At 35.4% G+C, this 16631-nt stretch overlaps 1 protein-coding gene across 4 annotated transcripts in view; it reads right to left on the bottom strand.

Moving 5' to 3' along the window:
* The window catches only part of LOC133574411 (alsin-like), a 135520-nt gene that overhangs the window by 53574 nt on the left and 65315 nt on the right, over positions 1 to 16631 (bottom strand). For 3 of the 4 annotated variants that reach the window (XM_061926594.2, XM_061926596.2, XM_072912024.1), the window contains exons 21-23: positions 16014 to 16142; positions 10141 to 10164; positions 1738 to 1808 (exon numbers count right to left, since the gene is read on the bottom strand). In XM_061926594.2, the coding sequence (XP_061782578.1) occupies positions 1738 to 1808; positions 10141 to 10164; positions 16014 to 16142 (224 nt within the window). The remainder of the gene's footprint in view (positions 1 to 1737; positions 1809 to 10140; positions 10165 to 16013; positions 16143 to 16631) is intronic. The other variant, XM_061926595.2, reaches the window with a different exon arrangement.

Here is a 16631-nt window from a genome sequence, read left to right as displayed (position 1 = left end):
ACACTCACATTCACACACTAGGGCCAATTTAGTGTTGCCAATCAACTTATCCCCAGGTGCATGTCTTTGGAGGTGGGAGGAAGCCGGAGTACCCGGAGGGAACCCACGCAGTCACGGGGAGGACATGCAAACTCCACACAGAAAGATCCCGAGCCCGGGATTGAACCCAAGACTACTCAGGACCTTCGTATTGTGAGGCAGATGCACTAACCCCTCTTCCACCGTGCTGATATATATGTGTGTTGAATAACTTAAGCTGTACATCAAGCAAGAATGGGAAATAATTCCACCTGAAAAGCTTCAAAAATGTGTCTCCTCAGTTCCCAAATGTTTACTGAGTGTTGTTAAAAGGAAAGGCCATGTAACACAGTGGTAAAAATGCTCCGGTGACAACTTTTTTGCAACGTTTTGCTGCCAATAAATTTTAAGATTCTCAGTTGGAACCATACTTGCCAACCTTGAGACCTCCAATTTCGGAAGGTGGGGGGTGGGGGGTGGGTGCGGGGGGCGTGGGCATGGTTAAGAGGGGAGGAGTATATTTACAGCTAGAATTCACCAAGTCAAGTATTTCATATATATATATATATATATATATATATATATATATATATATATATATATATATATATATATATATATATATATATATATATCCATATATATATATCCATATATATATCTATATCTATATATATATATCTATATATATATATCTATATCCCTGCGACCCCGAAGGGAATAAGCGGTAGAAAATGGATGGATGGATATATATATATATATATATATATATATATATATATATATATATATATATATATATATATATATATATATATATATATATTTATATATATATATATATATGTATATATATAAAATAAATAATTGACTTTCAGTGAATTCTAGCTATATATATATATATATAAAAGAAATACTTGAATTTCAGTGTTCATTTATTTACACATTTACACACACATAACACTCATCTACTCATTGTTGAGTTAAGGGTTGAATTGTCCATCCTTGTTCTATTCTCTGTCACTATCTTTCTAACCATGCTGAACACCCTCTCTGATGATGCATTGCTGTGTGGCACGCACAAAAGTGTTTTCATCAAATGCACTAGATGGCAGTATTGTCCTGTTTAAGAGTGTCACAACATTGCTGTTTACGGCAGACGGACTGCTTTACTGTAGACGTTCTTTATATTGTGGGAAAGCGGACTCAGGTCCGCATGGAGCTGGAGGGGGCGTGGCCTCCAGCTCCGCCTGAATTTCGGGAGTTTTTCGGGAGAAAATTTGTCCCGGGAGGTTTTCGGGAGAGGCGCTGAATTTCGGGAGTCTCCCGGAAAATCCGGGAGGGTTGGCAAGTATGGTTGGAACAGTAAATATCTTGTCTTTGCAGTCTATTCAATTGAATATAAGTTGAAAATGATTTGCAAATCATTGTATTTTGTTTTATTTACCATTTACACAACGTGCCAACTTCACTGGTTTTGGGTTTTGTAGTAAAATCTGGTATTTTCACAGGGCATTTTTTTTTACATTCTATATTCACCGTGGGATGTGTCCAGTTCCAACTATAGTTGCAGTAAGTGAGGAATATAATCACACATCAACTATAATAACGCACTGTTTTAATCAAATGGGAATTATTATTAGCAACTCTTGTGGCTAAATTCTGGGTTATAGTAAAAAAAAAAAAAAATAACATACACAGTAGAGGTGGTTAACTCACCATCCACTGTCGTTTTCAGGGAGTGGTTTCACCCACAAGCAGTTCAGAGGGTAGACATGATGAGTGGAGAACTGGAAACACAGAGATGGGTTATTATTTTTTTTCTTCATGATTCACACATTTTTTGGTCCCCATTTTGTCTTTTTAACTACGTTTGCAATAGTAAAATGCGACTGACACAACGCAAACCGACTATTTCCGGAACGTTGTATAGCAGTGGTCCACTAAGTGCCACCTCAGAAAACACTTGGCTCTCCAAGTGCCACCGCAGTGACCGACATTAAAACACAGTGGCGTAGTAAGCCTAAGTATTCATTAAAAACAAGGCGGAGGTTTTATTTAACAAGTACATTTCATATTTTTGAACACTGTAACATTACACACAGTTTGAACAGTAACACTGTGTGTGAATATGGGAAAATAAAACACTGTACTTGAATAATGAGTCAAATATTTGGCCTAAAACTAAAATGTATGCATACCAGTTTGAGACTCATCATTGTACAGCATTTTAGAAAGCTATTCATTACTTACTTAAAACTATAGATGTCCAATAATGGCTTTTTTGCTGATATCCGATATTCCGATATTGTCCAACTCTTAATTATCGATTCCGATATCAACCGATACAGATATATACAGTCGTGGAATTAACACATTATTATGGCTAATTTTGTTGTGATGCCCCGCTGGATGCATTAAACCAGTGGTCCCCAACCTTTTTGTAGCTGCGGACCGGTCAACGCTTGAAAATATATATAAGACCGGTGTATTTTTTTTAATTTAATTTAATTTTGTATTTTATAAAGAAATACAATCATGTGTGCTTACGGACTGTATCCCTGCAGACTGTATTGGTATACATTGATATATAGTGTATATATTGTGTTTTTATGTTGATTTAATTAAAAAAATAAATAAATAATAATAATAATAATAATAATAATAATAATAATATATATATATATATATATATATATATATATATATATATATATATATATATATTTTTTTTTTTTTTTTTTTTTTTTTCTTGTGCGGCCCGGTACCAATCAGTCCGCAGTTGGGGACCACTGCATTAAACAATGTAACAAGGTTTTCCAAAAATAAATCAACTCAAGTTATGGGAAAAAATGCCAACATGGCACTGCCATATTTATTATTGAAGTCACAAAGTGCATTATTTTTTTTAACATGCCTCAAAACAGCAGCTTGGAATTTGGGACATGCTCTCCCTGAGAGAGCATGAGGAGGTTGAGGTGGGCGGGGTTGGGGGGGGCGGTGTTTAGGGGGGATAGGGGGTAACGGGGGGTATATATTGTAGGGTCCCGGAAGAGTTTGTGCTGCAAGGGGTTCTGGGTATTTGTTCTGTTGTGTTTATGTTGTGTTACGGTGCGGATGTTCTCCCGAAATGTGTTTGTCATTCTTGTTTGGTGTGGGTTCACAGTGTGGCGCATATTTGTAACAGTGTTAAAGTTGTTTATATGGCCACCCTCAGTGTGACCTGTATGGCTGTTGATCAAGTATGAGTTGCATTCACTTGTGTGTGTGGAAAGCCGTACATTTTATGTGATTGGGCCGGCACGCAAAGGCAGTGCCTTTAAGGCACGCCCCCAATATTGTTGTCTGGGTGGAAATCGGGAGAAATTCGGGAGAATGGTTGCCCCGGGAGATTTTCGGGAGGGGCACTGAAATTCGGGAGTCTCCCGGGAAAATGGGGAGGGTTGGCAAGTATGACTGGGAGACGCAACTTCTCTGTACTTCTCCCTACGTCCGTGTACCACTCCGTACAGCGGCGTTTTAAAAAGTCATAAATTTTACTTTTTGAAACCGATACCGATAATTTCCGATATTACATTTTAAAGCATTTATCGGCCGATAATATCGGACATCTCTACTTAAAACCCAATGTTTTTACTTTTATGAAGACAGTTTGAGTACCTTTACTTTTGACAATAAATGCTAGATGTGTAAGAAAACAGAAGCCACTGGTCTTGATATTCTACGTTTAGTTCCACACCCAACGGCAATAAAATACACACAAAATGGTAAGTACATCAGAGCGAGAAAAATCCACAAGACGACGTCCAGGAAGGAGAAAGTCAACAGAGCGAGCAGTGAAGTCAGCCGCAATGCAGCAGTGTGTTAGCTGTATGTACAGTGGCTTAGTTTTTGCCTCATCCCGCGAGTGAAGAATGCACTACTGACCTGGTAAGACCTGATAAGTCTGATATTGTCTGTTCAAGGGATAGCCCCACTCCTTAAAGGGGAACTGCACTCTTTTTGCAATTTTGCCTATCGTTCACAATCATTTTAATGCATTCTAAATATTCAATAAACGTAAATAAACGTCTGTTTACAGCGGAGCCAATGGGAGCTCCACTATTCTGCCCATAAAATCCAATAAATAACCATTAAAAAAAGTGCCAAAAATACTCAATTTACATTTTGTGATTTGAATATTAACCAAGTATTAGTGATATTGTTATTATAAGCGCTAACGCAGACCAACTATTTCTGCTGGTCTCCATGTTTGAGTCATGGAGTGATCTGCTGTTTCCTCGCTTCCTTGCTCCCTTGTAAGTTTATTCTAGATCACAGGTGTCAAACTCAAGGCCCGGCGGCCAAATTGCATGCGTTAATAAAATGCTTAATCTTTTCTGACTAAATATATTTGTTCTTTCCCTTTTGACATTAGAAATCATGTACTGCATGCAATTTAAAATTCAATATGATCAAAATCAAAACATTATATTATCATGTATTCCAAAAATAATTTTTTGTTAAAATTAAGATAAATACAATACTTGATTTATGATTTCAAAACAAATTATCAATCACATTGTAGACTGTAAAGTTGACAATATATTTTACAGTTAAATTCCGCCGACTGATTTTTTTTTTTACCGTAAAATTAACTTTGGTACTGTTTTTTTCATATTTTTTTGGTTTTGAAAAAAACCCCAAAAAAACCAAAAAACATTAAAACAACAAGATTTTACTGTAAAAAACAAAACAAAAAACTGTCAGCTCTGTTGCTTCAATTTTATCCCCAAAAAACAGTGGTATTGTTTTTCCATTCCATTTCATTTATTAAATTTTTTTATATGCTGTAAAAAACAACAACACTGCTTTTACTGTAAAATTCTGGTGACTGAGGTGCCAGTTTTTAAAGTAAAATGTAAATATTTTTTGCAGCTTATGTAAAAAATGTTATTGTCAATGTATTATAAATATATATATATATATATATATATATATATATACACATACATATATATATATATATATATATATATATATATATACATACATACATACATACAAACATATATATATACATACATACATACATACATACATATATACATACATACATATATACATACATATACATACATACATACATACATACATACATACATACATACATACATACATACATACATACATATATATATATATATATATATATATATATATATATATATTACTAACTGTTAAAAGTGGCCCTCTGAGGGTAACCCTGACTGCGACGCGGCCCTCAATGAAAACGAGTTTGACACCCCTGTTCTAGATCATAAATCATGTATCTCACCTGGAAAGTAGATGGCTGAGGATATAATCCAACAAGTTGGTACACTCTGACCGCCATTTATGACCTGGAACTGGCAAGAACGACAAAAAAAAGTGCTTGTCCCCCGCCCCCAAACCACCCCACGTCTTCACGAGGATTATGAGACATTTTTCATCTTAATGGGAATATATGGACGTCATAGCAGTCTACATCCTAATGACGGCAGACCTTGTACAGTAAGAGATGTTTTATTATTTTTGTTGGCTCTCAAAGTCTACAGTTGGAAAACAAAATATGTCAATATTAAATATTATTATAAATGTGCCCGTTAATACATTACATATATACTTACGTCATGTATATAAAACACCAATGGAGGTGTTTGGATGTTTTTTTAAGGGAATTGAACATCTCCCTCAGGCTCCATTGTAAGCGGACTTTTGATCAAATTTATTGAATATTAAGAATGCATTAAAAAAAATCCATCCGTCGTCATGTCTTTCATAATGATTGTGGACGATAGGCAAAATTCCCAAACAACTGCAGTTCCCCTTTGATGCAGGGGTGTCCATTCTAAAAACACTATTTAAAAAAATAATAGATAAAAACACAAAAAAGTGAAATAAAAGAGTAAGTGGGTGAAATGTTACAAAAATAAGTTGCAATGTTGACTCTAATGACATTAAGCTGTTTTTTTCCTTTTCTTTAAAGCTGTTTGCTCAAATAATAATGACTTAGACTTCGACAAACTTTAATGATCCACAAGGGAAATTGTTCCACACAGTAGCTCGGTCACAAAGGATGGAAAGTGTAAGGATGGAAAGGACAATGCAGGTATAAAATAGACTACAAATGTACCGTTGTAGCAATATAAAACATATATACGTAATATTTACATAGTACGTGTAATGTATTTATGTATGAATCAAAATCTATTTTGTTATGAATTAATGACTTATTCAGGGCTCCAATTACCTCACAGCAGATATTCAACTTTTTATACATTTTCTGGGGAAAATATTGCATATTTCGTGTTTTTTCTATTTAAAAACTAAATGGCAAGCACACTTTCTTCGACTAAAAGGGGATACAAAAAACAAAAAAAAACAACATTAAGAAATAATACAAACCTATAGTCAATGGATAGAGCTAGAGGCATAAATGTTGATTGTTAATAAAAAAATAAAAAAATAATACTTTTTTTTAACATTTATAATTTTTTAAATGAATCAAAATTAATGGTGTCATGAATTATTGATCTATTTAGGCTCTAATTACTTCATACAACATATTAATTTGTTTGGGGTGTGGGGGCCTGGGGGAACATTACATGTTTTGTATTTTTGACATAAAAAACTCGGTTTTAATTGACAAAAATTGCATAATTTAAAAAAATATTTTTAAACTTTATATTGACAGATAGACCTTAAGTTGATCTCGGGATTTAAGTGTTGAATAATAATAATAAAAAAATTCAATGTAATTTCAATGTTATTTTTTAACATTCTTATGACTGAAACCCTTCCGGGTCCCTAACAGTAAAACAATCTATATATTGTATTGATTTGGAAAATGAAAAATATCAAAATGGCCCCTGCATTGCTTTTATTTTTTCAGAGTGCGGCCCTCGGTGGAAAAAGTTTGGACACCCCTGCCTTAATGTGTCATCCTCACGCAGGATTCTCACAGGATTGAGGCAAAAACACAACCTTACCGACTGTACAGGCTTGGTGCTACTGTACCTACCTTACTGTACCACACCTTAACCCGAGGCCCCAGCACACCAGCATGTTTGGCAAGTTAGTTACCAGGCCCGTGCAAATCAAGTCTCAATGTAGGAGGCATGCAATGTTACATGTAGAATCACATCATTAATAGTTTGAATATGTCATGTCAGATCTCTCAGTGTGATGCAGCACACTTCTAAACCACTACAACTAACTCATCAACAACTGTATGTTATCTTAGAAAAGATCAATATTTAGACGTAGTCTAAGGTTTGTGGTGGATCTCATTACCTGTTGGCCCCCTTCTCATTGCAAAATAACACTCTCTGATACATTAGTGCTGTAAATCCTTTTGTTTGTGCCATTAAGGTTTTAAAGTTACTTTAAAAAAAATAAAAATTCTGATTAATGACGTAATCCAAAACGTGTCCCATTTGTTTGTGCTGCAGCATTTTTTCTCTAGGATAGTTTTTATGTTATTAACTGTTTATGATTCATAACCAGCCCTCCCAGCTTTTCAAAATCTTCTCAAGCGTGTCCCATTCGTTTGTGCTGCAAATAGTTTGTGTCTATTATGCTTTTTATGTTATTAACATTAATGCCTTTTTATGTTATTACAGTGTAACTAACTTGTTGTGTTTCATAACAACCCCCCAACTATATCAAAATCTCCCCAAACTTGTCCCATTCGTTTGTGCTTCATTTGTGCTGCAAATATATTGTGTCTATTATACTTTTTATGTTATTAACATTCATGCTTTTTATGTTATTACAGTGTAATTAACCTGTTATGTTTTATAACAAGCCCCCCAATGATATCAAAATCTCCCGAACCTTGTCCCATTCGTTTGTCCCACTTTTGTGCTGCAAATAGTTTTTCTTAACTATTATAATTTTCATGTTATTAACCTTTTATGATTCATAACCAGGGCCCTCCCCAACCTCCACTTTGTCAAAATCTCCCCAAACTTGTCCCATCCTTAGTGCTACATTTGTGCTGCACATATTTTGTGCCTATTATAGTTTTTATGGTACTAACGTTTCATGCTTTTTATGTTATTACCGTGTAATTAACCTGTTTTGATTCATAACAGCCCCCCAACTATATCAAAATCTCCCCAAACTTGTCCCATTTGTTTGTGCTACATTTGTGCTGCAAATATTTTGTGTCTATTATAGTTTTTATGTTACCAACATGTCATGCTTTTTATGTTATTACCGTGTAATTAACCTGTTATGATTCATAACAGCCCCCCAACTATATCAAAATCTCCCCAAACGTGTCCCACTTGTTTGTGCTACATTTGTGCTGCTAATATTTTGTGTCTATTACAGTTTTTATGTTAACAACCATGTAATTAACCTGTTACGATTCATGACAAGCCCCCCAACTATATCAAAATCTCCCCAAACTTGTCCCACTTGTTTGTGCTACATTTGTGCTGCTAATATTTTGTGTCTATTACAGTTGTTATGTTAATAACCGTGTAATTAACCTGTTATGATTCATAACCAGCCCCGCACCTTGTTGAAATCTCCCAAAACGTGTCCCATTCGTTTGTGCTACATTCGTGCTGCTAATAGTTTATTATAGTTTTCATGTTATTAATGTTTTATAATTCATAAACAGCCCCTTCTCCCACACCTTGTCAGAATCTCCCCAAACTTATTCCATTCCTTTGTGCTGCAAATGTGTCTATTAGTTTTTATGTTAACGTTTAATGCTGTTTATGTTATTACCGCGTAATTAACCTGTTATGATTCATAACCAGCCCCCAACTATATCAAAATCTCCCCAAAAATTGGCCCCTTTGTTTGTCCTACTTTTGTACTGCAAATATTTTTTGTTAACTATTGTAGTTTTCATGTTATTGTTTTATGATTCATAACCAGCACCCCCACCTTGTCAAAATCTCCCCAAATGTGTCCCAATCGTTTGCGCTGCAACAATTTTATTTGTAAAATTAGAGTTGTTTTTTTTGTTATTTACATTTTATGATTCATAACCAGCCCCATAAACGTTTTGCAGCACAAACGTAGCACAAATGAATGGGACACATTTGACAAGGAGTTATCAATAATATTAGTTAATAACATAAACACTTCAATATAGAGATGTCCGATTATGGCTTTTTTGCCGATATCCCGATATTGTCCAACTCTTAATTACCGATTCCAATATCAACCGATACAGATATATACAGTCGTGGAATTAACACATTATGATGCCTAATTTTGTTGTGATGCCCCGCTGGACGCATTAAACAATGTAACAAGGTTTTCCAAAATAAATCAACTCAAGTTATGGGAAAAAAAATGCCAACATGGCACTGCCATATTTGTTATTGAAGTCACAAAGTGCATTATTTATTTTAACATGCCTCAAAACAGCAGTTTGGAATTTGGGACATGCTCTCCTTGAGAGACGGGGTTGGGGGTAGCGGGGTGTGTATATTGTAGCGTCCCGGAAGAGTTAGTGCTGCAAAGGATTCTGGGTATTTGTTCTGTTGTGTTTATGTTGTGTTACGGTGCGGATGTTCTCCCGAAATGTGTTTGTCATTCTTGTTTGGTGTGGGTTCACAGTGTGGCGCATATTTGTAACAGTGTTAAAGTTGTTTATACGGCCACCCTCAGTGTGACCTGTATGACAAAAGTAGCACAAACTAATGCGACAAGTTTGGAAAGATTTTGACAAGGCGGGGGTTTGTGCGGAGTGGGAGACTGATGACGTCACTAATCAGAAAATGTATTTTAGAATAACTAACAAAGTGCAACAACATTTTATTTTAATATTTGCAATGATAAGGGGGGCCAACTTCACACAGGTGGTATTGAATATGGTGGCTGGTAAGTGTAAAAAAAAAAAGCAAAAATAAAATAGAGAAATGGTTAGACTGTGCAGCGGTGTTAAGCAGCCCTCCAGGCCACACTGGCTCCAGCACAAAAATGCAGTGGTTTTAGGTCAACGCTCCATTTAACATAACATGCAGACCTTTTTTAAGATGAGTGAATCATCTTCCCATGTGAGCGTGAACATCCGCAAGCCCACCCATGCTGCTGCTGCATAGGATTTGGTTAGCTCGTGTCACGTGTACTTACGAGGCTCTGAGAGGGAATGGCGCGCTGAGTGAATGAAAGACAATGACATGGACACAATGCATCATGTTGGAATTGAGATGGAAGACTGAGACACCATGTGACTTTACAGCCCAACCCTTGTGCAACCCGAGGGCCCACAACATGCATTGCATGTTTTCCTTTAGTCATATGATTGTTATTTTTTGTTTTTTCAAAAAAGTTGCATTGTGTTTTTGATTGCAACATTGTTAGAATGGAATAAGAAAATAAGAATAACTCCTTCAGCCCCATTAACTCCTATTATAACTGTTATGTTTCAATTAATCCTGGTATATTACATGAAAACTGAAGAAATCTCATTCTTACCTATAGAAAAACAAGAAAATATTTTTAGGTGTAATTGCACCCCTAACTGGCAGATTGTGCCGGAAAACAATGAGCACAATTCCCAGAGCTTTGATGAGCGTAAATTGGTTAAATTGCCATTAAACCCCTGAAATGCAATTAAAATGATCTTAGGCATGTATACATAACATGGCAGATTGTATATATATATAAAGACTTGTATGAACTCAAACTTAACTATGTCCTACTTTCTCTCATTGTAGCTCAGTAGTCACTGTAAAAAAATTTTTTTTTTGTCTACTTGTCCACTGTCTCAAAATCAATGTAGTCATAAATTAACCTATTTAAGGTAAATACCCAACCTTTTTTTGTACATGTTTAAATTAATTTGAATACATTATATATATACATGTATGTGTGTATACATACATACATATATATATATATATATATATATAACTTTAATATATATATATATATATATATATATATATATATATATATATATATTAAAGTTAAAGTTAAAGTACCAATGATTGTCACACACACACACACACACTAGGTGTGGCGAAATTATTCTCTGCATTTGACCCATCACCCTTGATCACCCCCTGGGAGGTGAGAGGAGCAGTGGGCAGCAGCGATGGCCACGCCCGGGAATAATTTTTGGTGATTTAACCCCCAATTCCAACCCTTGATGCTGAGTGCCAAGCAGGGAGGTAATGGGCCCCATTTTTATAGTCTTTGGTATGACTCGGCCGGGGTTTGACCTCACGACCTACCGATCTCAGGGCGGACACTCTAACCATATATATATATATATATATATATATATATATATATATTTATATATATATATATATGTGTGTGTGTGTGTGTGTGGATATATATATATATATATATATTAATATATATATATATATATATATATATATATAATTTATATATATATATATTTATACATGTGTATATGCACATATATATATATATATATATATATATATATATATATATATATATATATATATTATACAAACGTATAATATAAAATATTTAACATATTAACAACATTTTTGGTTTTTCGCACTTGTGCCCAGTACAGTAAAGAATGAAATAATATCAAAACTAACATTTAAGATATATATAACAATAAAAATATGTACAAAAATGTATATACAAGACATATATCTATATATATCTATATATACAGGTAAAAGCCAGTAAATTAGAATATTTTGAAAAACTTGATTTATTTCAGTAATTGCATTCAAAAGGTGTAACTAGTACATTATATTTATTCATTGCACACAGACTGATGCATTCAAATGTTTATTTCATTTAATTTTGATGATTTGAAGTGGCAACAAATGAAAATCCAAAATTCCGTGTGTCACAAAATTAGAATATTACTTAAGGCTAATACAAAAAAGGGATTTTTAGAAATGTTGGCCAACTGAAAAGTATGAAAATGAAAAATATGAGCATGTACAATACTCAATACTTGGTTGGAGCTCCTTTTGCCTCAATTACTGCGTTAATGCGGCGTGACATGGAGTCGATGAGTTTCTGGCACTGCTCAGGTGTTATGAGAGCCCAGGTTGCTCTGATAGTGGCCTTCAACTCTTCTGCGTTTTTGGGTCTGGCATTCTGCATCTTCCTTTTCACAATACCCCACAGATTTTCTATGGGGCTAAGGTCAGGGGAGTTGGCGGGCCAATTTAGAACAGAAATACCATGGTTCGTAAACCAGGCACGGGTAGATTTTGCGCTGTGTGCAGGCGCCAAGTCCTGTTGGAACTTGAAATCTCCATCTCCATAGAGCAGGTCAGCAGCAGGAAGCATGAAGTGCTCTAAAACTTGCTGGTAGACGGCTGCGTTGACCCTGGATCTCAGGAAACAGAGTGGACCGACACCAGCAGATGACATGGCACCCCAAACCATCACCCAACCATGCAAATTTTGCATTTCCTTTGGAAATCAAGGTCCCAGAGTCTGGAGGAAGACAGGAGAGGCACAGGATCCACGTTGCCTGAAGTCTAGTGTAAAGTTTCCACCATCAGTGATGGTTTGGGGTGCCATGTCATCTGCTGGTGTCGGTCCACTCTGTTTCCTGAGATCCAGGGTCAACGCAGCCGTCTACCAGCAAGTTTTAGAGCACTTCATGCTTCCTGCTGCTGACCTGCTCTATGGAGATGGAGATTTCAAGTTCCAACAGGACTTGGCGCCTGCACACAGCGCAAAATCTACTCGTGCCTGGTTTACGGACCATGGTATTTCTGTTCTAAATTGGCCCGCCAACTCCCCTGACCTTAGCCCCATAGAAAATCTGTGGGGTATTGTGAAAAGGAAGATGCAGAATGCCAGACCCAAAAACGCAGAAGAGTTGAAGGCCACTATCAGAGCAACCTGGGCTCTCATAACACCTGAGCAGTGCCAGAAACTCATCGACTCCATGCCACGCCGCATTAACGCAGTAATTGAGGCAAAAGGAGCTCCAACCAAGTATTGAGTATTGTACATGCTCATATTTTTCATTTTCATACTTTTCAGTTGGCCAACATTTCTAAAAATCCCTTTTTTGTATTAGCCTTAAGTAATATTCTAATTTTGTGACACACGGAATTTTGGATTTTCATTTGTTGCCACTTCAAATCATCAAAATTAAATGAAATAAACATTTGAATGCATCAGTCTGTGTGCAATGAATAAATATAATGTACTAGTTACACCTTTTGAATGCAATTACTGAAATAAATCAAGTTTTTCAAAATATTCTAATTTACTGGCTTTTACCTGTATATATATATATATATATATATATATATATATATATATATATATATATGATATATATATATATATATCATATATATATTTTTTTGTGTGTAATATTTTTATGTATTTCTTTTTACATATATCTTAAATGTTTCTATTTTTTAAATAAATTACATTGTTTTTTTACTGTAATCAGCACTCGTGTGGACAACAAAAAATTATTTCCTCGTACAAATGAAACATGTTTCTATTGTGCACATGACAAATTATTTAAACCTCAAATATACCATTCCGCAAATATTATTTAGATATATTGCATTTTTTCCGCATTTTTCCCATAGTAAAAACAAAAAAAGAAAAAAAAAAGCCAATTATTTTAAAAAGTTACATTAATACATAGAATAAAGTTGTTTAAAAATTCCAAGCGTCGAAAGTTAAAAAAATATTCATAATTGCTGATTTATGACACTTTTATGGGTGGGTCCCTTTTGGATCCTAAGAGTAAGTGTGTATAGTAAATCTTAAGGTTGCACAAGGGTTCAATTAAATATTACCACCATAAGTCCATGATATTTGTAGTAATAAACTAAGTCCAAACGGCATCATTCACCATGATATTTGTAATTAATAAACCATGCAAGGGTCGATGCCATGCACATTACTGTGTCCAAGTGCATTATTTATTTTTTGAATGATGATTTTTTTGATTGATTTAGATTTCTTGGTCCCCTTGGGGAAATTCATTGTCACTGCCGTACATTTAAACAATAGACATTACACATCACAAAAAAAATAACAAAAAGACATCAAACATGAATGACATAATCATATGTAAATTTACTCTTTAAAATTGAGTTTGAATAAGGGTTCACTGCATTCTAATAATGTCTACAATATATATGTTTTGTGTTTCGACTGCTCTAGCACCCAAAATGTCAGGTGGCACACCTGTCTGCACAAATTAACGCACTATAACAGACCTGGGCAAATTAAGGCCCGGGGGCCACATGTGGCCAATTAAAGCTTTTCAAGTCATGCTTTTGCATGATGTACTAGTTACTATGGTAATCTAATTAGTTACTCTGGTAATCTAAGTCACAGCAGCTCAGACGAGGCACCAAGCAGTGTGGGTGGAGAGCGCTTCCACAGAGTGTTTCCAGAGCGGCCAGCCTGAACTGCGGGTGTAAGGGACAGATGCGGAAAGAGATTTGTACAACAAACTTCTAAAGCTTAGTGATATATCAGATTGTAGTTGGGTTTATTTTTCACCCTTTGCGTTCATATTTCGTTGTGTTTGTTGCATTTTTGTTGCGTTTCGCTTCATTGTAAAATATGTCGATCGAGAGGGGGTCTGACGTTCATATGTTCTCAATATTCAGTGTTTTATCGTTCATAGCTAAAATTGTAAATCCCGCATTCTTTATTTGTAAATGTAAAATTCCATTCCGTTTTTTTAAGGCGGTCTGTCATAACGTTTTTAGCATTCAGACATTATTTCAACTGTGGAACAGCTTGGATGATTCCTTAAAATGTTCCAGGTCCATTCACACATTTAAAAAAACACTTTAAGACCAATGTCTTGGAAAAATATATCACTCTTGAATCAACACAGTAGTTAATACTAGGATCAATGTTAATTAAAATACTAAATGTGGGATATAAATAATAATGGAAGTATAATTGTTTGTATATAGTATATAAATTGGTACAAAGGTTTAACACACGTATAAGGATATTTCACATGCCTTTACTGTGTATATAATTGAACAGTGTTCATATTGTGTATAATGTGTATTTAAAATATGTTGTACAAAAGACATTTCATAATTTTCGGAAGTTCATCTTGTACTTGACATTGTTTATAGGGTTAGGCGCTATAAGTGTTCAACTTCAGCCTAAACTCTTTGGGTCTGCAACATTTTCATTTTCAATCTATGAATGTACAACTGTTTGTTTATTTTGTTGACCATTGACCGAAGAATAATAAACTATTGTGAGGATTTGTTCTAGCGTTTCTAAAAATAGATATACCGGCCCCCAGACACATTTTTTTTCTAAAATTGGCCCCCCGAAGCAAAATAATTGCCCATGCCTGCACTATAAGGACTTATAAAAATTGTACTTTAATACCAATAAACTTCGATTAAAAATATTACACACTAATTGAATATTTGAAAGCTTTCAGAGAAAACAAATTGTGGAATAAATCATTTTCAAGCTGTTAAGGTAACTAAAAAACGATATAGGGGGGTGTATCACCCACATCTGCGGTCTTCTCCAAGGTTTCTCATAGTCATTTACATCGACGTCCCACTGGGTTGTGAGTTTTTCCTTGCCCTTATGCGGGCTCTGAACCGAGGATGTCGTTGTGGCTTGTGCAGCCCTTTGAGACACTTGTGATTTAGGGCTATATAAATAAACATTGATTGATATTTATGTTGTCAAATGTCAGGATAGCACATCCGAAAATGTTGGACTTTTATTGTGAAGATAAGAAATACCCTGCAAACAGGATGTTGCGTCATCAAGAAGACCCCCCCTAGCCTACATGGCGAAATGATCATGTTTGTAGATCTCTTTCAAATATTGATTAAAAAAAACAAAACACTTTTATATGCAGGTTGGTACCTTTCTATGTCAGGTAGTACAACTCTGAAACTTGTATTAAGTTCAGCAACTCTTAGTCCTTTTTTAGATGAAAGGCTGTTCAAGGGTTTTAATACTTAATACTGCATTTGCCACGACTTTAAAGTAGTGCGAGTGCACGTGCATACCTGGATGTGAACCAGGGCATCGTTGAACAGGATGAACCAGTGGTTGGAGAAGCGCCCAGCACCCTGCAGGGTCAGAGTTCTGTTGCTGCTTTCACATAAAACTCGACGCTGTGGGAGACGCAGACCCTCCTGAAGGATACACAATCAGGCATGTGAGTGCCGTGAGTAGCTTCTGTCCATTAAAACCTTATCACGGTTATATTTCAGTAATATCTTACATTTTCTCCATTGTTTTTACCAGTTTGTATGATATTAAACAGTCAATATAGTAATACAATTCACTCCAGGCATGTCGTGGTTGACACATGTTGACAGTCACGCCCTTGTTGGACTCGGTTAGACTAAATGTTTTGAACCACTGCAAAAGGTTTCAACTTTTGTGCTGAAGTAGCAGACAGACACCTTCAACAAATCATATTTTCATGTCACTCCCAACAGCAGGAGTCCTCCCGATTTTTAGATGGTTGACTGACATCTCAAAAAATGTGATGCATAGCTTCCATATGCGCTGAAAAATCATACGCCAGAAAATTGTGCATTAAAACAGTGTTTCTTAACCGAGCGCCCCCTACAGCAGTGTTTTTCAACCTTTTTTGAGCCGAGGCACATTTTTTGGGC

This window comes from Nerophis lumbriciformis, linkage group LG31 (assembly GCF_033978685.3).
Source record: "Nerophis lumbriciformis linkage group LG31, RoL_Nlum_v2.1, whole genome shotgun sequence".
Lineage (NCBI taxonomy): Eukaryota > Metazoa > Chordata > Actinopteri > Syngnathiformes > Syngnathidae > Nerophis > Nerophis lumbriciformis.
Note: the sequence above shows the minus strand (reverse complement) of the source record. Positions and strands in the feature narration are given on the sequence as shown.